This window comes from Vanessa cardui, chromosome 10 (genome assembly GCF_905220365.1).
Source record: "Vanessa cardui chromosome 10, ilVanCard2.1, whole genome shotgun sequence".
NCBI lineage: Eukaryota > Metazoa > Arthropoda > Insecta > Lepidoptera > Nymphalidae > Vanessa > Vanessa cardui.
Genome location: NC_061132.1, coordinates 5,583,063 through 5,608,929, shown reverse-complemented (window position 1 = coordinate 5,608,929; position 25,867 = coordinate 5,583,063). Strand labels below are relative to the sequence as shown.

Below are 25,867 nucleotides of genomic sequence, written 5' to 3'. Positions count from 1 at the left end.
GAAAGCAGTCATTTAAGCAGTTGGAAATAACTGTTTACGCTTGACAATATCTAGTTCAGAGAAAATGGGAAACGGGTTAAACTTCTGACTTAGATACAGGCAAGCGTTACGTCTCTACAATTTGCTAAGCTGTTCATATCTGTCTTTTGTAGATACATGTAAAATTAAAGCTGAAAAAGGAATGGATATAACGCGGGCATCTTAATGAATATTCATGTGCCTAATTTGTGTTTGTAATTCATCTCGTGTTTGACGGTAAAGGTGAACATCGTGAGGAAACCTGCATGTTAGAAATTCTACCACACGCATTATGAACAGTGTGGTGGAATATGTTCCGAGTCTTCTCCTCAAAGAGAGAGGAGGTTTTAGCCCAACAGCGGGAAATTTACGGGCTGTTGTTGTATATACATATAAAATTAAACCTGAAGAAAAAATGTATGTAATGGTAAGCAGTGTTGGAAGAAAATATTTTTTCTTGTACAGTAGTTAGATACAAGCATATATTCACATGTTTGTTAAATAAAAGAAAGTCAAAAACAAGTTATATGCGCATTCCATAAGACGTTCCTAATCGACTAAACTATCAAAGATTTTACCGTTAAATTATTTGGATTCATAGATACGTTTGGAGTTCCTTTCGAATTTATGAATTAAATTCATTATCACCTTGTTTTTTTTTATATCGATGTTTATATTAATGATCAAATAATCAGTTTTAAGGGAAAATATCGTCAGGAAACCTACATATGTGATTGTCGCATTATCCATTATAAAGTAACATACATACTTTTTTAAAGTGTTGATTACATCGTAAATATCGGTTTCATGAGTATTTTGAGCTAAGCATTAAAGATTTTTGTATACTATATTCCCGACCATTATGAAATTTATGAAAGATGATATGGCTGGAAAGAATGTTACTTGTGAGATGACGTCAGACTGAGAAATATGGAAGGAAAAGACGTGCTGCACTGACTCCAAGTACATTAGAATAAAGACAGGGTGACTCCATTCCAAGCACAACAGGAAAAAATGCCCAAAAAAACAACATTTGACGGCAAATCTATGATATTCGCTATGGATCTTTATTACAATAAATAATGAATTTAACAATTACTTAAACAAATTAATCAGTCTCACTATTGTTATATTCAGATAAGAATATTCATATTTAAAGAGTGATAGAGATGAAACGAGGATTATTTATTATACAAACAAAATAGGCCCATGCAGATCGTTTTTGACGACATCCATGGTCGAGTAGTCTGTACACATCATAGGGGGCGTACTCCAAGATATCGCGTTCGATTCCCGGCCGAGTCGATTTAGAAAAAGTTCATTAGTTTTCTATGTTGTCTTAGGCCTAGGTTTTTTTATGGTATAGGTTGGCGGACGGTCATATGGGCCATCTGATGGTAAGTGGTTACCATCACCAATAGACAATGACGTTATAAGAAATATTAACTATTCCTTACATCGTCAATGTGCCACCAACCTTGGGAACTAAGATGTTATGTCCTTTGTGCCTGTAGTTACACTGGCTCACTCACCCTTCAAGTCGGAACACAACAATACTGAGTACTGTTATTTGGCGGTAGAATAACCGATGAGTTGGTGGTACCTACCTAGACGGGCTTGCACAAAGCCCTACCACCAAGTAAGGTATTTACTTTTGATTTTCCATAACACAAGTACTTTAACTACTTACATTGGGAACAGAGTAATGTATGTGATGTTCAATATTAATTTATTTGTCGTAAGTATTAATGGACTTAAGTCGTTTATTAAATGTAAATAAAGTCAATGATATAATTAATCTGTATGTATAATTCTGATTAATCGGATTATAACAGATCTGTTAGCATATAATGAGGTGTATAATACCGGTTAAAATTAATCAACTCGTGGTGATCAACCTTCAGCGTCGATTTGAAGAGAAAAAACAAAATGAAACTTATTATACTATAATTATAAAGTCGGAATTAGTCTGCTTTAATTCACTGGTTCAAAGGTACATTGGCGTAGCGAGGTTGCGCTTGCAATTTTTCTTCATATAACTATTCTTTTCTTTAGTCTTTATTATTATTCTTATATAAATACATATATATGTAAATAAGTATATATATATTGCCCCGTCCTATATATAGGTATGGGACGGGAAAAAGGTGATATGACATTCAGTTGGGATTTGAACAAAGTAATTGTTACAACTATAGTTATACATAGAGTAAAATATACCATCGAATTATTCACGTAAGTACATTAATAAGGGTAGTAATAGATATTATTTTCCAATATGTATTTTATTCATTAATGAATTATTATTTAGAACATAAGTTTTCCTCATAAATCACTGTCATTGGTGAAAACTGTACGAAAATAGGCAAATAAAACACTATCAAAATCTTTCTAAAATCCACATACTATAGTCGATGTCGATAATCAGATGACACATATTTTTTATCGATCGTCCGGATATAAACAAACATTTCTTCTGATAAATACGGAATGTTGATAAGCGATGTATCTTTCGTAATGTCGGCAATGTTCGACAGAATTTGCTTTAGATAATTCGATGAACTATTGAGATAAAATTCTTTTCATTTTTAGGCATAATATATAAGTCACATGTAAGAACTATTTGTATTGACCTCCTTCGAGGCTGAGAGGTTGCGAACGAAACATAAAAAAAATGAGAATCGTTTAAGTTGCTGTGATACAATACCTACTTTTTAGATTAAGCCAATTCACTTGGAGATTTAGTGATGTAGCGCAGAAGTACAGGTGTAATTGTAATCCGGTGGGAGGGTTATCAGATACTATCGGAGTTACGGCACAAGACCAGCGGTATGTGATATAATTTTTTGAATAAATAAATTCACTTTTATTCCCTGCTAACTGCTCATCTCGAAAGCGCTTTGCTATTACATTTTCTACCAGATTTTGCTCCTATCGGTCGTAGCCTATTTATAGCATATAGTCTTCCTCGATAAGTCTATCTTATACTCAAAGTTAGTTTTTAAATCTGACTAGTAGGTAGTTCCAGAGATTATCGCGTTCAAACTATCGCAACCAAACTCATTAGCTTTATAATAGTATAGATGTGGTTTGTTTTAAGTATTTGGTTGTAAGATCATTATTATTCAATTCTCAACTTTTTACTTGATCGTCTAAGTAGACGAAACTTAATTTTTCATGTCTATATCAGTTGTAACTTAGGTATACGTATAGTTATGATACACTTCGCTCAAACGTGAGTTAACGGACGGGGTCGTTGACAGCAAGCTTACAGGTACGTCTTCTCTGCCAGTAAAATATTAGGCCTATTTCACATTAGCAAGTTTTTACTATATTAATACACAGATATACACATAACTACTTCCATTGAATGAACTTTACTAATATAAATCGTCTAATAAAGTGCAATAAAAGTCTGTTATAGATTAAAAACGCTTAATTTATTTGGTTTGATTTGGTTATAACGAAGTTTTCTATATATATTTAAATATTATAAATGTAACAACTATGTAAGCAGGATATCGTCTCAGCTATCCCGTTATCCTGTCTCTAGACCGGTAAGAGCTGGATTACTAGGAAGTCAACACTAGCCATACCTTCAGTTGATATTGTTAATAGAATTGAAAAAGATACGAGCTGAAAAATATGTTGCCTGTGCCCATTTGTAATATACATCTATAAAAAAAAGTTATAAAACACTTTCTTAAATTTTGGTTCTAAATTCGAATTTGAATGTTGAAACTAGTAAAACGTAATACTTCAGACAGAGAGGGAGGCTAAGCCCAAAAGTGGTACATTTACCGTCTTTACTTCAAACTTCTATCTGCAAAAGCATAAGGTATTAAAAACATTGTAATAATACGACTCGATACTCAAGCATATTTCAACATTTCAATAATATTTCGATTAAACGACAAAAAAAGTATCAACAAATGTTGTTTAAGTAACGATTTTTACAATGACGAATCAAAGTTCATTGACCACATATAATACATTCAAAGAATTTAATTTGAGAATGACGAAATAGATATGACAATTATATTGTTACATAAACACTTTCTCCGTATCTTATTTAGATATCGAAACTACTATATCAATTATTGAAGCAAAGAAAAACCGATCAAGAACCTTCGATTGTTTTTTTTTTCGAATACTCGTGTACTTTGAAAATATTGTATAATTATAATGCTATATATAATATAAACTTTTTTATGATTTGATTTGTAATTTAAGTGCTTAGTATGTTATTTTAGAAGTTTAAATGAAAATCGAATGGCTTTACTTTATGATACCTATGACTGTCATGAGTAGAAAATAAATATACGAAAAAAAAAACATATTTACGACTCCTTAGTTTATTTTTAATACCTTACATTAAAATGAAACCTTAGTATATAAAATTTAAAATAAGATAATATTACAATAACAATATATTAAATCTATTAAACATCTTAAAAATTCCCAATCACTCAGTATCTTAAGATATGTATCGTATGATGAAAATATATCTTATCTTCATCGTGTGTGTTCCATTGAATTCTATAGAAAGCTATGTTTTATCTTAAGATAAAATATTATGTAGTGTCTTCGTGTGTATCAGGCGCCTCACAGATGAAAAATCAAAGCAGGAATGTAATCTTTATGACTTTCGCCGCGAATATTTTAAAGCAATAACGATACTTTATATCATTTCTAACCTCTTTTGATTGGATAATGAACTCACATACACATGCGTATCACAAAGAGAAATTAAGCATTGTGTAAAACTAGGACCACAATCAAGTGTTGAATTAGTAACAATCGAACCTGACCGCTTTCCTTTAATTCTCTTTCATGAGATTATCGTAAGTTTTCTCTCGTATATAATTTGCAATTAAAACGTAGTACCTTGCTCGTAACCGATTAAATACTTTCTATAATCTCTGAATAATGAACACGGTAGAATTAGGTGTTTAAATACATAGTAATTTCGCTGAGCGTCGAACTTAAACAGTATTAAACCTTTGTGGTATGTTTAAGTCGATTTTGAATCTGTGGCCAATTTGTGAATACGCGCCATAATTTTTCTGACGTCATTAGTTGACATTCCTGGTAATTTTTTTAGAATATTGTAACTCGTGTTCCTATTCATTTTCTATATATAACTTGTGGCATATATATAAGTATATTATAATAAATATATTTTTTAAATTAATTTAATTAAATCGAATAAAGTTGAAGTCTTTATTTGGTTGCTGATTTGAACTAGAATTGAAAACATTTAAGAATACATCTATATAATGTACATTCAAATCCAATACGATAAAAAGCATTACTTTTATAGTGTATGCAATCCACATTATTTATCAGTGACCTAGTTTCGTTTTCTTTAATTAAATTTATATGATTTCTATATTACAAATTGTTACATGTCTACGAAACAGCCAGTAATTGCGTTTCAATTATAAAATTCGAAGTGTTTTTCGAATTATATATGCGTGAACCAAAGATTAAACCTTGAACGTGCCTTGAACGAATAATTAATGAAAATGCCCATATGCAATGTTTTGGTATCGTTAGCAAAACAGTACAACAATTTCAACAGTTGTTTCATTTAAAAATAGAACAATGAAACTTCAGTGTTAGAAATGTTAATTGTTTTTTTAACAGTACTACTAATAGTTGTAAACCAATTATTTTGTTATCGCTACTGATTAATTCCTTAGTGTGGGAATTTCACAGTAATGTTATATTAGCGTCAGTCTCGCAAAGCAATAAGTATAAAGTACAGTTCGAATGTTACATCAAACTTATTCAGTGTTCTAATTAGATTAGACATTGCATCTCCTATTTTGTATTTAATTTAAGACAAGACACTCTTGAATTTTAAATATATTAAGAGTAGTTGAGATTTTTTAATAATTTATTATTCTTTTAAAAAGTGTTTTCGCTTTCGAATCTTTCTTTTATACACGTACATTTTTTAAACTTACTATTGAAATAAAACGAGAAAAATGTACGGTCAAGTACATTTTTCTCGTTCGTCTACCTATATTATATAAATTAAAAAAAAATACACGATACTATTACATTGAGATCAGAGTAGTATATGTGATGTTGTCCAATATTTATATTATATTAAAGATATAATGCGAGGAGTCTGTTGATTTCTAGAACACATACAAAATTAATAGTACTTTGTGATACATACTTTTATGAGTTTACTTGAATACAGCATATTTTTATTTTTATATAGTACATATATATACAATACAATGTATTTTATCAGTGTTATGCTATATAACAACAGCTTGTAAATTTCCGACTACTGGGCTAAGGCCTCATCTCCCTTTGAGCACGAGATGAATTATAAACACCAATGAAGCGCATGAATATTCAGTGGTGCTTGCCTTGGTTTGATTCTAACGCGTTCTAACCGCTGGGCCATCGCGGGTCGCTCTTCTGTATAGAAGTGTTTTATTACACATAATTTTATGTTGATTATCTTGACTCAGTTTGTAAATAATTGCAGCTATCTGCTATTAAAATAATTTGCTCAAACTCATTACAGCTTCAAATGCGCTTCTGATCTTATTCTGATGTTACTGTACTTTGAACGCATCTCTAATTATAAGCTTATCTCGGGTCACTGACCTTTGAGAACCTCTTAACTGATACGTATACGAGATGTCCTCGCTTAACTATGTGTTATGAAACTTTGTTAGTTGGTAATTATATGTTGGTATTTCTCTTTATTATTTGCGATTTTTATTGTATTCATGTATGTATTAAGCAGATATATTCCATATTAGCACTTTGATAATGTTCTCGCCCTGTCGTAAGCGTTAACGGGAGTAGGGGGGTTTTCTCACCCCGGGAAACTCTTTTGCTTTGAGGCTTAATAGGTGATGCCCTACGAAAGGACAGACTGTTTTTTTAGAATGCACTAAGCGTCAGCGAGACTCTCGCGTCATGATAGGATAATTTTGTAATTCCACATTCAAGGAAAAAGTTCTTTTTTTCAAATTTGTACAAAAAAATATTTTATTATTGAGTCAAATCAATATCCGTACGAAATGTATAACATCAAAAACCTCTTAGTGAAGTGCAAATTTGACGGATATCGAAGTTATAAAACTTGATTGATTTAGACTGCTTATTCGACTTTTAATCTTTAGTGGGACAATTTTATTTGTTGCATAAACCTAGTTCCAGTTTAAAGCGGGTTCAGACTTTCGCTCCTCCGTTTTTGAAATATAAAGTAATGGTTATTTTTACATAATAATTTACATGACTTTCGATTTCACATTTTAGAATTTCATAGTTTAATTAATAGCGGTAATAAATAGATATTCCAATCAATACAGATAAATAATTAAATCTTAAGTTTACGACGACATTTATAGCGTTTAGATTTACATTTAATAAAACGCTGTAAAATGAAAAAGTCGAATTAAATATTTAGATTTTAAATTTAAAAAAATCACAAATATAAAACAATTTGTTTCTATAAAATAAAAAATAACTTATACTTGAAATAGTATATCACTGCGGGTTAAAATATCTGTATAACAATTTTTTAGTTTAGTTAGTTGTTTGTTTTTTTAATGTACAATCCTGAGCTATGGGAGTGCCCAAAACTAGAGGCATATACTTAATATATGTCATTCATTTATTAAACTGAAAAAACAAGTTATCGAGGCGTCTTTTATCAACTTTTATATTTTTATTAAATATATTTGACATAAACTACAATTAAATCAAAGTTCCTCGTAAAAACAATAAAAGAACAAAATTCATAAACCACAGATTAATAAATAAAATAACCATGCACATATGCGATCTTTTTGCTAATTGATCTCTACAGACAAAAAATATGAAGACACGTGTAATGCTTAGTTGATTATACTACTAAACCATACATACATATATCAGTGGATGCAGTAATAGCTCCAATGATATATATAATACACAGATAATAAATGATCGATGTAATTAGCTGAATTCGAAGTGCTTGTTTAGGTACGTATTTAGTCCACTGTTCCACTGACAAGTGGTTTGAAAGTTACACGTCTGTTGACCGACAGACTTCCGTTGCAGGAAGTTACGTCATACTTATACGTACCTAAAGCTGAGCAAATGTGTGTTCGATTAAAATAAGACTCGGTAGTCGGTTTTAATTTTTATTTCAATTGATCTTAATTAGTTAATAAAATAATACAAACCACAGATAAAATAAAAATCGATTAAATGTCCTTGAAGTATTAGCGTATTTCTTGTAAATTTGATATGATAAAAAAGGCTATAAGACATAGGCTACTTTTTTGCCTAACAAATGACAACCAACACCCTAAAACGCGAGCAACGCCGCGGGCGACTACTAGTATTTCAAATATAGGTACTTGTCCTTACTGGTGACTTGTTGGTATGGACCAATTTCCTATTTAAAGAATAGCTAAAATGTCTTAAGTCAATTTGAAATTTCGAAAAATGCGAGCTTTGATTTGTACACGTTTATTTAAAATTAAAAATGTCATTATTATATGTTATTAAATATGCTTATGCTGTTTAACTTCTGACGGAAACTTATATCCGTAAAGCCTGGTTATTACTTTACAGAAACAGCACACACGCAAGTACGCACACATACACATGGGATGTAACTTATGACAGTCATTTTAAACTTCAATACTACACACGCATATGGGCTTCGGACAGAGCATCTAAGATACTAGTGAGCCCCGGCTTCGCACAGGTCTACTACTGATATTGAATGTACTACAGAATTTGTTTACTTATGACATCACATTAGAAACTTCTTAAATTATCAGTGTTTCTTTACTCTATTGCCCATGTATTGTATGCGAAAACCTTCCTCTCAAATCCCCTATCTATTGAAAAAATCCGCATCAAAATCTTTTCCGTTTCCTTGTAATTTCAAAGACCTCAATATACATAGGGATAGACAGCGGTAAGCGAGCTTTTATACTATGTAATGATGATGCCGCATAATAATTTAGGCTATATCAAAAGTTCCCAGACAGGTCGAGACATAGATATTTTTTGTACGACACGTAAAAAAACTCAACCTCATTTTACTACATATATGTAAATAGTTGCGTGGAATGAAACGACAAATTAAAGTCGCAATAGGCAATTAATTACCAGCCATTTGCCGATTAGTTTCCGGCTTTCTTTACGTAAAACGAAATAAAAACATGACACGACCGAGTGCATTGAAATGAAGTAAAAAACCTCTTTTTTTAAAACCTCATTTTCTTACCAAATAATTCAATAAAAAAACGATTGACTTTATTTTTACATCGATATCCCGGTCCATTTTAATTTTATGCTATTTAGCACTCTTCTTGTTATTAATTTAATTTTATAAGATATTTAAATAAGATAAGTGCTTTGTATAATTATATAGTATCGTCGAATTAATTTAATTTAAAATATCAAAAGTTTATCACGTTTTATAGTAATGACTGCGTTTTTGTCGGTTATTTTCGTTAGATGACATTCTATATACCAGTGTTGTTTCAAAGGTCCTTGTAACAACTTAAATATACACTAAGAACAATATATAGTATGTTATTCAAAACAAGATTACAATAATAATAAAAAGCGTGTACTTTCAGTTAGGATGTATTATATGTACCTAATTGTATTTCAGTCACATACTTTATCTCTAAAGTTGGGGGAGTAACTAACAGATTCAAAATATATACATGACGGACGTGAATATCAAGTTCCTGTAAAGATAAATTTAAAGTAGTTGAATTTTACGATCTCAAATCCAACATGGCGGAGAAGTCGTTATCTAAAATAATTATATTTAATTAAAATTTGAAAAGGTAAAATAAATAAATTGTTTCTACAAAGTTCACACCGACCTACTCTTTAGGACAATAAAATTGCTTGCTTATATGACACCGTACACTCCCAAGCTATATTAGTTCCTATTACGACAGTTTTAAGTGTTAAAATTGCTTGTTATTAAAGTCGTGACTTGGTAGAACAATAAGCTATTATACTAGCACGGATTGCGGACGGAAGACAAACCCAGCTGAAGAATCGACACCGACAATAGGCATATGTACTGCCATCATTCTGCCCTAATTGTCCCACTATAAATACCCCGTAATGCGTATAATTGGATATAAGCCTAGTCACATGAAAAGTATCCTTTCAATCTATTTAAAAACTAGTAGTCGCCCGAGGCCTCGCACGTTAGGGTGTCGATTCTCATGTGTCAGGCCAATAAAGTAGCGTGTGTCCATTCCAGTCGGTTGTCATGTGTCAGACAAATATGTCTATAACGCCGGTAGATAAAAAATAAACACTGCCTTTGATATTAAACTCATTTAATCACTCTTTCACAACTTTAATATGATAATTTATGTAACAAAAGTAACCCGAATCACACACTGCCGCCTATTTTATACTACTCTCCTCTCCTCTCCACAACGCACCTCCCTTCCTCGCCCCTCCTCGACCACAACTTTCCTCCCTAGTCAACACACCATCTGTTTTTCGTTACATGTCCATTCTTGGAGTTCATGTTTGCTTCATAGCAAATTTCATGAAATTCGGCTCATCGGTTCTGTTGTGAAAGAGCGACAGATAGAAAGAGTTACTTTCACATTTATAATACTAAGATAATATTGATATAAACAATAAACAAACGTACAAACAGTATCACGTCAGCCGATCTCTTTGACCGTACCCAGCTTAGCTACCTAGCCAATTTAGTCAGCTATTCCACCCATAACAAGAAAAAGCCAAATAAACAACATTTGACAGCAAATAGACGCGATGTCATTGGTCAAAAGTTTGAATAATCTATGATATTATCTATGGATTTGCGAATGGCGTTTTTAACGTCAACAAAACTTATCGGAATTTTGGAAGTAAATTAAAGTGGAAATAAGATTTTATGTAAAATAGTGTGTATTACAAATTTATTCATTATAAATCTTTAATAGTACGCAATAAAACTCAGTTATTGGCAAATAAAATCGAAATCATCTAAGATTTGTTTATCTGTTTATCTACTTATATTGGAATGCTCTACATCTAGCCTTGTCTCAATTGTCACAAGTATGTCTTCTTCATTTCTTTCAAATACAGGAAAATATATTCGTAACAAAAATGACGATAACTAATTTTTCATATTTTTTTTTTCCGAGTCCAACCGACTTCAAAAAGGAGGAGATTATCAATTCGTCTGTATTTTTTTTATGTTTGTTATCTCATACATACCACCAGCTCCAAATATAACAATAACTATAACTACGTTATATAATCGTAAATCGACTTTTAAGTAGTCTAATATTTTTCATTTCATTTTACTTAGGAGGACTCTAAAAAATATGTTGAATACGCAAACATTTTTATTACTCTTTAGTGCATATTCATTTGTTTTAAAATAGTGTTTTGTTTGAAGTCAGTTTTTCTTTTTGTTATTTTTTTTATTTATTATGTACTTACTCAATGGACTGACGTAACTATTAAATTATAGTTAACATATAAATTTCTTACTGATCACAAACAGACCTCCTTTCCTCTTAAGCCGTTTGTAGTTTACTATATATGTATATACATACGGAAAAGGATGAGACATCCTTTCACCATCAAAGTAGCAAGAACAATGTTAGAAAGCGGAAGTAACACATTCTAAACGGTCTGCCTTGTACCCAACCCGGAATTAAGTTTTAACGTTATACCACAGATTATAAAACAAATGACACATGCAGTGCACGCAACATTTTATTGCCAATAAGATGTACTAAGACGTAGAATAATCATATCTATCAGGTTATTTGTATTAGTGTTCTCACTATCGACAGTCTTTTATTTTAAATTCTGTATTTACTGAACTGTTAGCAACTAATCATTTCACCAATTTTTGTTTGGCGGAAGAATATCTAATGGATTACTCTTAATTAGTAATCTAAGGTAAAACTACCCAGACAAGTCTGCACATAGTAGTCATTTTTTGAAAGGTTTACCAAAATAAAATGACAATCAAAAAATATATACGATCACATATTTGATTATGTATGTACATGGCATGCTTTAGATGTTAGTACCAATTTACTTCTAATTCATGACAGCATACAAATTATTTATTTATTATTTTAGTTGATTTATTTAATGTATTGAAACATTTTATTTTAAAACAGTTTTTAATAAACGGTCATCTTATCACAAAGTATTATATTACTTACTAAGTATTACGTATACTTTTGTCAATTTTATTTAAAAAAAAGTGTTTTATGTACGCCTATTAATATATATAAACAAGTTATAGGGACAATAGTGCTAATTTTACTCCTTCTGTGACCTACGTACGTATGTGGGTTGCAATTAACCAAGGTTGCGGGTTGGCACGGGTGCGGGTTACATAACAGTTAACTGTGACGTTAACCGTTAACGGCAGACTGTAACGGTAACCGCGATACTGTCGCTTAAACGTTATTAGTTCGTCTTCACGTCACGCTTGATACACATGCCTAGGAAGTAGGAACTCGGTGTTTGATAGTTTGATTACAAATACCAAGACTATTTGTAATAGCTTAACTATCAATTAAAATAAACGAAATCCTTACTAAGAAATGAGTCTGTAAATTTCCCACTGCTGGGATAAGGCCTCCTCTTTCGTTAAGAAGAGGGTTTGGAACATATTTCATCACGCTGTTCCAATGCGGGTTGGTGGAATGCACATGTGGTAGAATTTCGATGAAATTAGACACATGCAGGTTTCCTCACGATGTTTTCCTTCACCGCCGAGCACGAGATGAATTATAAACACAAACTAAGCACATTTTTATAATGGTGCTTGCCTGGGTTTGAACTCGCAATCATCGGTTAAGATGCACGCGTTCTAACCACTGGGCCTTCTCAGCTCTCAAGAAATAAGTATACTATTTCGTTATAATTAAAATACTACTGAACTAATATATATATGCTTATAACAGATGCAATTCGATTCCAAGAATATTTGATACAATAGACTAATTGTAACCCGCAGTTTCGCTCGCGAATTTGATTCGTCGTCAGGTGTAAAGCATAAAAAATAGTCCACTAAAAAATATCAAATTCAAGAATAACAGTCAAACATAGTTACATTCGCATTTATAATATTAGTAATTAAAGAAAGGTGACAGCGGAAGTGACTGAAGACCGTTTTCTTTTTAATATCAAAAGCATACATAGCAGCAATCGTGGTTGCTTTCCTGCTGGCAGTTTCCCTGTATCTCCAAGACTGATCACCAGATACTGAAACATAAACGGATATAATCCGGAATATTTCAAAGTTTTGCTCAACCCATAACAATAAAAAAAAAAAACAAAAATATTCTTTATTCAAATAGGCAGTTATGTTACAGTTATTAATAGGACTCATCACCAGATACGTACCAAACTTAAATAGATCCAATTCGGAATGTTTCAAAGTTTCGCCAAAGCCATAACAATAAAAAATAAAAAAACAAAACAAAAATATTCCTAGTTCAAATAGGCTGTTATGTTACAGTTATTAATAACACTCTTCATCAGATACGAACCAAACTTAAATAGATCCAATTCGGAATGTTTCAAAAGTTACGCTCAAGCCAAAATAATAAAAAAAAAAATCTTTATTCAGATAGGCGGTTATGTTACAATTATTAATAACACTCTTCATCAGATACGTACCAAACTTAAAAAGATCCAATTCGGAATATTTCAAAGTTTCGCTCAAGCCATGACAATAAAAAAAAAATAAAAATATTCTTTATTCAAATAGGCAGTTATGCTACAATTATTAATAAGACTCATAATCAGATACGTACCAAACTTGAATATATCCAATTCGGAATATTTCAAAGTTTTCCTCATGCCATAATAAAAAAAAAAAACAAAAATATTCCTTATTCAAATAGGCAGTTATGTTACAGTTATTAATTAAATCAGAAGGGACCACCCACACCCGAACTGAGAACCTTCTCCAATTATGAATACAAGTGAAAAATCAGAGGTGATTGACCGGATAATACCGGATTAAGACATACAAGGCTCATGTCATAAGTATCAACAACATACAATGTGTAATCGCTTTGTTCCTTCCAGTAATATTTAAATAATCCCATATCTATTTCCTTTAAGACAATAGCTGTTAAATAAGCATTCACACGTTATATTCAAATCATATTTACGACGTATATTTTTTTTGATTTACTATTCATTTATAGTTATTAACTTGATCTATTAAAAAATGTATAAATCAAAAACACTGATATATAAGGCATATTACTCAATACGAGATTATATTATAATAAAGAAGCGTGGAATTAGATTTCCAGGCAGGATATATACTAATACAGTGTAATTGAAATATGTAGTAGAAAAGAGTAAATTATGAGTTTGTTGCCCATTCTTCTCGGTAGCCATCGGTCTGACACTCTTTCAATACCGAAACAATGAAGCGAATTTGATGAAATTTGCTATGAAGCAAAGTTGAACTTCAAGGATACGTTTTTTGCCTAACACATGATGACGACAACGCAGGCGACAACTCGTTTTTCATACACAATGACATCATACTTTTATTTTCTCACCGAAAAACTTATTGCAAGTTTCCCCCACGTGAAATTTGGAGGGGGGTTATGTGTAACTTGCCGGTATCCACTAAAAACCAGCGGTACCTTATCTGACTATACCGGGCGGCACAGGATCATAGGGCATCATACCATCTCTAACACAGACGAATTCACTCTCGGAAACTTATACAACTTGTTTAAAACATACACAAGTACGTCATTATAATTCCACATGACTCCCACATTACATAAGAGACAATGTAATTATTTATGCCCAAGCGACTCGTACCTATATTGAATTTATAAAGAATCGCTATAAAAGTACCTGACCACAAACAATTGTATTGTTTTTACCAGACGGGTCATTGACCATATATGTATCTAAATAATAAATGTTTTCATAAATAATTATGTGATATTTGTGATTATTAATGATATGTTTAAAAAATAGAAAACAGATCTATATCAAAGTACATTGCAGTTCAGTTTTAAAGAACAGTTCAAAGTAAAAAGAATAGTTAGTATTTTATGCCCCGCACAGGACAATGACCGTTTTCCAAATTGGTTAAATCAAGGTTAAATTCCAGTCATTTTGCAAACTGTTATACGCTACTGAGACTCGATTGTTTGGTTAAACTTGCGTCACCCACTAACTCGCCTTCAAGTACCGTGGCGGGTTACACGCCGACGCACCTGTTAACAGAATCATTTGTAAATAACATTCAATCTAATTTCGTGAAGAAACTTTTGGAGCAGATTGTTTTGTTGTCGACCAGTTTATAAATGTGAGCCGATATGGCCCAGTGGTTAGAACGCGTGCATCTTAACCGATGATTGCGGGTTCAACCCAGGCAAGCACCACTCAAAATTTGTGTGCTTAATTTTTTCTTTATAATTCATCTCGTGCTCGGCGGTGAAGGAAAACATCGTGAGGAAACCTGCATGAATCTAATTTCACAGGAATTCTGCTACATGTGTATTCCACCTACCAGCATTAGAACAGTGAGGTGGAATATATTCCAAACCTACTCCTCGAAGAGAGAGGAGGGCCTTAGCCCAGCAGTGGGAAATTTACAGGCTGTTGTTGTAGGTATAAATAATTTTAATGAACATTAAGTAATGAATGATCATAGCTTTAATTGTGATTATTATTTCTTGATTTTATTAAGTAATAAAACTATCTGCATACCGAATTGAGTTTGAATCGCTTCAGTGATTTTAGCGTGAAGAGGTAACAAATAGAGTTACTTTCGCGTTTAAAATATTATTATAGAAACAGATGATCCAGTATTTGATCATAGACAATAATTTTAACTCATCACTACATAATATAAAACAAAGTCACTTTCTCTGTCCCTATATCCCTATGTATGTATTTTTAAATCTATAAAACTTTTAATAGATAGAGTGATTCGAGAGGAAGGTTTTTGTATATAATACACGGTCAATATAGTAAATTAACAAATTCTGTAGTATATTTAGTACCAGTATTGCACCCGTGCGAAGCCGGGGGGGTCGATTGTTAAAGAATGCACGAAGAAATTTATATTCAAAAATTAGCGACAAAGTAGGTTTCTCTTTCCGAGAGTTTGTTTGCTGTCAAATAACTATACTAAATTTGATGAAATTACCTGTAACGCTTGCACATATAATACATAATCTACTTTTAAGACCTAACTCCTGACGACCAATACCTATAACTCGAAGGCGACAACTAGTATAACATACTATGTACATATAATACAATTGGAGTGTCTGTTTGTAATATAAAAATAAACTAAATGCTCATGTATATATACAGTTATACCAAAATAACATTTTTACAGTATTGTCTTTCTGACTGTCTGTTCTCTCTAACCACTGGAACGGCTAGACCGATTTTGATGGAACTTCCAGTGACAGCTAGATGTAATAAATAACTTAGGCACAAATATTTATTGTTAAATTCGATAGCAGACGAAGACGTGCGCACAGCTAGTCTAAAATTAATTTCAAAAAGATGACCGAATTAAAGATGCTTGTCTGTGTCGTTTAAAGATGTTATTTCTAGATAAATGTTATGACTAACTTCACACAACCTGATATGTTAATAGGCAGATGTTTTCGTAGATGAATAAAAACACAATGCGCTTTCAAGACAGGTATGAGAGCCTCATAACCGACTGACCCTAATATTCGGCACCGAGTCTCATCTCATATTGTTCTACGGACTTCCCATACTTAATAAATGTGTTTTGTTAAACTTACTGTGATAGAAGTAAAAGTGAAAGATCATCAATTAACTCGCTTGCATTTGAACGTAAACACGATCTAATCTATTCATTTCGAAAATGGCTTATAACGTATAAATCATTGTTAGAAAAATAACGCTCAATTATTTTATTTTTGCCTTTTTATTACTATTACTACCTGTGACGGCCTTCGATATTGATTTTTTAAAAAAAGTTATTGTTGTAGCTTAAGTTACTCCTTACTACATCAGCTATCTACCAGTGAAATTCCCATCAAAATTGGTCCAGCCGTTCCAGAAAAATTGTAAAAAATGTTATTTTAGTAATACTTAAATTATTTTACTACAAGCAATAAGTTATTGATTCAAGTATTTAATTAACGATTTTTTTAAATGAAGAGTAATTTAATAAAACGCTTTTTTAAATATAGTATTATTGCGTAATATTTACTGTCATAATTATTAAATATATATAAAAAATAGATACATTTCATTTTTGAAAATGAAAAAGACATCAATTATATTTTTTGTGCCATCAGCAACGAAAATAATTAGCCATTGTAATCCCATAAACACATATTATAATGGCGTAACATTAAAAAAAAAACAATGCATATTGTTTCACACAATTATCATCACATGTTTGCCTAAATGAACGTTGTTTTTTCTTAGTATCGACACGTCATTGACATACCTAAAGCCGAGCAATTGTCTGAAAATACACAAAAAAGTTCCAAATTATATATATGTATAGTACGACACAACTTAGTTGTAAAGTAAAGTAACAGCCTGTAAATTTCCCACTGCTGAGATAAGGCCTCCTCTTCCATTAAGGAGAGGGTTTGGAACATATTCCACCACGCTGTTCCAATGCGGGTTGGTGGAATGCACATTTGGCAGAATATCGATGAAATTAGACACATGCAGGTTTCCTCACGATGTTTTCTTTCACCGCTGAGCACGAGATGAATTATAAACACAAATTAAGCACTTATATATAGTGGTGCTTGCCTGGGTTTGAACCCGCAATCATCGGTTAAGATGCACGCATTCTAACCACTGGGTCATCTCAACTTAGATATGGAAAATTCAATAAAATCGATTACTGCCGATTTATACAACGCGCACGTCGCTATAGATTCTCACGTCGTGCTGCATCCAGTTGGAATGAAGTTGCTTTCGATATATTATATATTAAATAACGGGCACAATTAAATATAATAAAATTAAAATAATTAGTCACTCCCAATTTTATTATTTTTAATACATAACGCTTTCTACGCACTTGTTTCAAAGTAATCATTACATCACGCACAGCAAATTTTTGATCATGAAAAAGTGATACACAATGATCAAAAGGGCGTAACGACTAATTTCTCAAACTTTTTTAGTGTTATTCGTTCGCCTATAATGACTCTTCGCTATACATCGTATGTAGATGATAGCACTTAGGTTTTTTATTCAAACATCTGTTAACGGAATAAAATTCTTGCATCAGTTCTTCAAAACTTCTAACGGCTATTTGGCCTGAGGTCGTAATTTAAAGATATAAAGTATGATTATCTATTACGTGGCCTCATTCATTTTTTTGACAAATGGGTGTTAAGAAAAAATAATTACAATATATACAGCATGTAGAAAACTGTACATTTTAACACGCTATATAGTGATTTAAAATTGGCAATATAGTCATGAAATTATAAATGTATTTTTTATTATTTATAATGTTACGAATTATACTCAAATAAACAAGAAAGAGATAATAAAAAAATTAAACTTGGATACAGTCCAAATAAAAGTGGCGTATAATTTTGGCGACCGTATCGCTACATAGCGATCCCTACCAGGCAACCAATAGTATAGGTCAGGATAGCTCATAGAATATCAAGTGCATAGTCCTGTGAATTATTTTAACTGGCAACTTTTATTTGGTAATCATAAATTAATGTTATGCCAAGAGTTACACATTTAGTGATTATGTGATCTTACGTACTGAACTAAAATATCCTTAGTCGGTTTATGCTCTATGGATTTGGCCCACACCACAATCACACGAGCTTATCAAAAACTAACGAATCTTCGTACGAAGTTAATTTAGTAATTTAGAAAATGAATAACATTGCTTTAACATAATGGATACCTGTCACTCAAGAATAATGTAATTTAGAACATTAGTTCTAGAAACTAGAAATAAACTTTTTTTAAATACATATTATTATAGATTAACAGCTTGTAAACCTGCTACTTTATATTATATTCTTTGGCCTATTTAAATCCGTCAAAAGTATCTCACGATGTTTTTACAGCATTGTACGTGTCGAATTACAAACACAAATTAAGCAGATACACTCAGTAATTTCACCCGAAATTGAACACGCAGTCATCATAATGACTTAAGAACTTACTACCCAATGGATAACTCCGGCTGTAGGTACACACAAAAAAAAATTACATAAAAAATTATAACGTATGCAATTACGACTCGGTGTAAAGACAACGTAATGTACAACAAACAATAACAACAACTTGTAAATTTCCCACTGCTGGGGTCTCCCTCTCCCTTTGAGGCGAAGGTTTGGAACATAATCCACCACGCTATTCCAATTCGGTTTGTGGCAGAATTTTATGAAATTAAATATATGCAGGTTTCCTCACGATGAATTATTAACACAAATTAAGCACTTGAATATTGCTTGTGCTTGTCTGGATTTGAACCCGCAATCATCGGTTAAGAGCACGCGTTCCGACCACTAGGCCATCTCACCGTAATGTTATAAAATTACAGATTGCAAAAGTGCGTTAAGCACGCTCCTCACCAGACGATGTTCTGACACGTGAATCGGTGCCGCTATACGTGTCGTTACGTTTTATTACAGCAATACATTATTTATAGTTATCACCTAACGTTCATTTGAATCGATCCAATTTAATCGATTAAATATTAATCGATATAAAAACAAAATCGATTTTATGATACTTCTAATAATTATCTATTTCGTATGGCTCGTTCGATCGATGGATGAGTACCAATTTTCTTTTATGGTTTAAATATAACAAAAGAAAATCGGTGGAGGAACGGACGAGAAAAATAAACTGAATGATCTTTTCTATTCATATATAGACTACCTATTACTTAACTACTTCGTTAGGTATTAAATGAATATGAATAAAAGTAAGAATCGATTCTGCGTCAATTGGTCATAATCGATAGATCGATACGATACACAGTCAAAGAAGATATATGGAATGCCGCATGTGAGTTTACTTAAACAGATATACCACATATTAGTTAAGCAAATATAAATACTTGTAAAGTAATATTGTATTGACGGTAGGCAATAAAAATAAAATGCTATGTTAAAAATGCCTCAGTACGTAATCAATTAACGGACCTCATACCTTATTACAGAAATCTAATTAAGATGTTAGCAATCGTAAACATTGAGCAATGTTAGCATTTTTCATAAGTATTAGTGGTTTTCGTATATTCTCAGTGAGCTGTTAAGAAAAGAAGTCAAGGTTTGTGAACAAGTGAAGCAATGAATGCGTGAGAGAATTCTTAATAAACAAACGGTCAGTCAAACTGTGTAAATACAATAAAATTGCAACCTGCATTCGAATGTTGCATATGTTTGATGTTCAAACGTATACATATTGCATTTTCATATTATTATTTATTTTCTATTTGTTATGTGAAAAAAAACTAAAAAAAGCTGAAGGTATTTAATTTCGGGATATTTACCATGTTTTTCATTTTTGTTCGGTGGAGCTCGATATTTCGGCATTATCTACGAACCTGAAATTAATACGTTTAGTAATAAAAAATAACCATGTTAATTTAAAATCTAAAAAAAAAACTGTAACGAAACTATCTGTGCCTGTCGAATTATTCGATTAAAAAAACAAATGACAATTCTTTTTTTATACAACTTCAAATAATACATCCCAATACATAATGTTATTTGATTAAATAGAATATTTGAAACAGTAGATTAATAAATTTGAATATAGTTTAGATTAAAATATATCTATAAATTACATTTTAAAATTCAGAAAAGTTTTAAAGAAAAATATTTGAGTATTTAGTGTTTTCCAAATAGCCTTTTATAATATGATATGTTTGCAGAATAAGATGTTCATCACCTGAGTAATTCTAAACTTTAGAGTACCTTTATTTTTTCAACCTAATTTATTTTATAATCTGTGTCCATTTAACAAAAATAAAAAAAAACTGACTTCAAAAAATACTCTTGTGATTATGCTATTACTAAAATTCGACCCTATAAATAAACACCAGTATTTCTTTTAGTATTTTATTTTCAAATTTAAATCTTTTCTCTTTCCATTTAAAGAACAATTCATAAATGATTATAGAAATTATAAATTACGAAGTACTGAATAATTTGTTAGAAAGAAATTTTATGTAAACAAGGTACAATCTTTATTGTTACAATAGTCACGTGATTATTGGAATCTAATATCGTATTTTGCAATTGTTTACTATGTTTACATACAACTTAAATATGGACAATTCGTCACGTGCCCTATACCACTCAGGTGCAGAATATAAAAGACTTGGACACAGAAATTGAATACATATTACTTATTACGATTAATAATACTGTTTAGCCTCAAAGAAACCCTCATCTTATTGAAATTTAATTAAATATAAATATTATAATGCTATTGTACAACTAAAACTGAGTGATATGGTCAAGGATGTGATGACACCCTTTAAACGTAGAAAAATAAACAGGTAGCCATCTTAGTTGTCACGGCGGTCAGTCTCTCAGTTTCATTCTTGATGTATTTCATAATATTTTTGGTAATTAAAAATTAATTTATCAGTTTCAATTAATATTTATTTTAAGATTGTAATATCTACATATAGTTATAATATATGCATTAATAGTAATGTCGACCTAATATTATTTTTCAAATATCCTAACTCGAAGATCGATTGTTTCACTTTACTAAGGGATAAAATGTATTTTGTCCTGCATTTCTTTACATCTTTTTTTTAAATAATTATACCTGATAATTATTGCGAACAGCTGTACAAAGTTTCAACTGCATGTGAACGCTAAAATTCTACAGAACGAACAAAATAAGTATTATTATATTAAACAAGAATTTAGCTTACAATGTGAAATTAAACGGGGTCAGTGACGTGCCCAAGTTGTTTTAAAGTATGCAAAACTCATTTGCACTGATTCAAATTCATTATAATATAATGCCGTTACATGTTCGATTAAGGTATTTGGATTTGAAGAGCTTGAATACCACTTATTATAAATTCTATATATATATTCTTGGTGGTAGGTCTTGTTGCAAGGCTGTTGCTTAGCCAGTTTCACTACAACTACAAGAGACATAACATCTTAGTTCACAGGTTGGTGGCGCAACGGATTTATTGACTCCGCAAAGTCAATAAATCTTTCTTGGCACAAGGTATCCGTTTCTATAATAAAATTCAACAGAAATTTTTAACTTTGCCGTTTCGTAAATTCAAACCATTTATAAAAATACTTTAATAAAAAGGCATATTATTCGATACAAGATTTTGTAGAGGATAAAATAGCTTGGAATTAATACCTGTTGACTTCCAAGCTATCGTACCTGGATTAAACTAATATGATTGTATATAAGCTAGCATCTAGAGATAGTCTAGGTACATATACATTTATTAATAACAACTTAAATCACAGTATCAGTGTAGTTTATTTACTTTATTATCTATTTGATTACTAATCATGTAAGGTTGTGTACTTATACAATAGAAACGTTATAGCAATCGACGTGACGATCATTTCAAAACCAAACCACAAATCCGTTTCTTAACTTCAAATCTAGACTAAAATCTAACCATAATTATTTATATTTCAGATATTCAACAATGACATAGAAGTCTTTTCAAAATGGCGTTGAGACTAAAGAAAGATATAAAGAAAGCGTCGTACTACGTTTGGTTTCTTGGCGCGCAAGAGTCGCGCGGTCTGCGAGGTGAAGAGTTCGCCTTACCTGCGATAAGACTCCTGGAAGAGCGGGCGAGGAACTTAGAACCATTTAAAGTTACTCTACAGGTAATGTCATTTCGATAAAATTAATAGTCTGTATTGTTGTTTTTGTTTTTATGGTATAGGTTGGCGGACGAGCATTTAGGCCACTTGATGGAAAGTGATCACCATCACCCATAGACAATGACGCTGTAAGAAATATTACCTTACATCGTCATGTGCCACCAACCTTGGGAACTAAGATGTCATGTCCCTTGTGCCTGTAGTTACATTGGCGATAGAATAATTGATGTGTGTGTGGTACCTACCCAGTCGGGCTTGCACAAAGCCCTAAGACCAAGAATATTAAGTATATTGTTTATCATTATACTCGAGAGTAGTATGTTGATTCTCTTTTATCAATAATTTTATTTAATACATGAATGGACAATCAAGAAAACACATACATATTTTTATAAATTATAAAGAACTATGTCAAAATAATTCGTATATAACTATATAAAAAGCAGGTATCCTGTTTCCTGAATGAGAATATTAAATAAACTTTTTTTTAAAACTGTACGTTACGCTATTCTATATTCCTTTAACATATATAAATATACAAGCGATCCTACTTCTGTCCAGCCTTATGATATTATTCTATATACATTGATAATATTAGTAACGCTAAATTAACTGTCTTTCTCAATGAAGGATCAAGGCTATTTTTATACGTAACTGTTAACGACCAACCTCTAAATAAAACGCGAGCAAAACATAGAGCAACAACTAGTGTTGATATATATTTATATATGTAAGCAATAAGTGCTTAAAATATAGTTTACGTACCTGCAGACACATTTAATTTCTCGTTATGACTATAATGTCGAAAGAGTTTTTTTTTTTTATATACGACCTCCTTAGAAAGTTGCACTCTTCAACGAAATATAAAAAGAAATGTAGGTATGAGTAATTCGATCTCGAAACTTTTTTCGCTTATTAACAACAAGGTTATATATAAAATTATCATTAAAAACGAGGGCAACGCGAACAAAAATACAAGTTTTCATTTAATTCGTGACTATTACGTCTATACACAGGCCATTTCTCGAAAAACGAAATGAAACAAATTTATTATTGCGTGTAGTGGGTTTCTATCTATTTAATTTAGATATTTCTTTATTTTTAATAGTATTGGTATTCGAACGAGCAAGTGGGCCACCTGATGGTAAGTGGTCATCATCGCCCATAGACAATGGTGCTATAAAAATGTCTTAGAACGGCAATGCTATATTAATTTGATTAATACTTATATAAATAAGTATTCTATTAATTATAATAAATGATAAATTAACAAATTAAAAGAAATCTCGAATGAGGTCTTGAACTAATATCAATGTTACAAAACTTATGTAAAAAAGTTAATTATTATTTATTTATGAAAACATTTATTTATTATTTAGATACAAGGTCAATGACCCGTCTGATAAATACAATACAAGTTTTAGTGGTCAGGTACTTTAATAGCGTTTCTTTATAAATGTTAGAAATATTCCGTACATCGCTAACGAACTTTGAGAACAATAGCTCACTCACCCTTCAAAGCAGAACAAAACAATACTGAGTATTTGGTGGTAGAATGAGTACAGTATTTGATGGTAGAGTATCTGATTAATGGGTACCCAAACAACAACCAATTGAAATCCTTAAGACGTAAATAATAAAGACGTAAAAATGATTTGTCTCTTGAAATCTTTTGGACTAATGAGACAATTCTAAAGTTATTTCACTGATAGAAAGCTACATTATTCGTGCAGGTTATAGGGAATAAAATTATATTTATAGTAAACAAGCTCGAACCCGCAGCTTTGCTCGTGTAGAAAATATGAATATATTTACAAATTAACTTAAAATATTATATTGATGCAAGATCTCTTTGTTTGCAACACTTTTTTTCAATTAAAAGTAGGCTATGTCCTTTCTCAGGCTCTAGGCTATTTGTGTACCAAATTTCATTTAAATCGCTCCAATAGTTTTGGCGTGAAAGCGAGACAGACAGACAGACAGAGTTCCTTTCGCATTTATAATATTAGTATGGATAGTATGCATTGCACCCGTGCGAAGTCAGAGCGGAGTTACAAAGAAAAATATTATAGTTTATCTATGATCGTTTCTTAGTACATTCTTTAACGTAACTGGTGGTTACTTAAACTAAATAAAAATATGTGTTTAAATTAAACAGGTATCCCATAAGGGCCTGAAGATCATCCAGAATGTGACAGCGAAGGGCAAGCAGCAAACGATCAAGCACTTCATACCGCATGGCAGCATCACCAGCGCCGTCGTGCAAGGGGACGTGGTGGCCTGCGTGCTCCTCTTGTACAACCCCATCACGGGCTGTCCGGTGCACGTGCATGCTTACAGGTTAGTAATCTATAATCTAGATATATAAAGTACAAGGTGATCCAGTTGAGTTTCTTTCGCCGGCTCTTCTCAGATTAGGTGTATCTTTATCGAACCGGGGTAGTGTTTAATTTAACTATCAATAAGTACACATTTACACTAATGTTTCTATATTTAATAAAGGGATTTGAGTAGAATTCTTAGAGGTAAGTTTATACATCCTCGGCTATTGAGGAAATCTGTATGATTCGAAAATAATACCTCATCATCAACTTCTTTACCAAAAACTATATATAACACTTCGCTATAAATAGTCTCTCCATTTTATTACATACTTTTTATTCCCGTTTCCTATTCGAAATTTGAAATATTTAAAAATATTAATGTATGTTTTTTTAGCGTGCATGGAACGTGCCAATATTTCAGATATATAAAACCCTATTATATTAAACACTTATCCTTCAAGGTGTGGACGTATCAAGTGATCGTTACAACATTAGAAACGCGGTCGTGCTCGGTTAGACTGTCGTGATTTGCACATTTCTATAAAATGACATCAAGAGGAATTGTGTTCCGTAATATAATGCAATGGTAGCTTACCGCAAATACTGGCCGGTATGAAATATCTCTAGTTCAGGAAACGCAGAGATCCATTA

At 31.6% G+C, this 25,867-nt stretch overlaps 1 protein-coding gene across 2 annotated transcripts in view; it reads left to right on the top strand.

Annotated features, from left to right (window-relative positions):
- The window catches only part of LOC124532836 (zinc finger CCCH domain-containing protein 13), an 86,048-nt gene that overhangs the window by 33,092 nt on the left and 27,089 nt on the right, over positions 1-25,867 (top strand). For both annotated transcript variants that reach the window (XM_047107938.1, XM_047107937.1), the window contains exons 3-4: positions 22,699-22,895; positions 25,051-25,232. In XM_047107938.1, coding sequence (XP_046963894.1) covers positions 22,731-22,895; positions 25,051-25,232 — 347 coding nt within the window. In that variant the 5' untranslated portion in view covers positions 22,699-22,730. The remainder of the gene's footprint in view (positions 1-22,698; positions 22,896-25,050; positions 25,233-25,867) is intronic.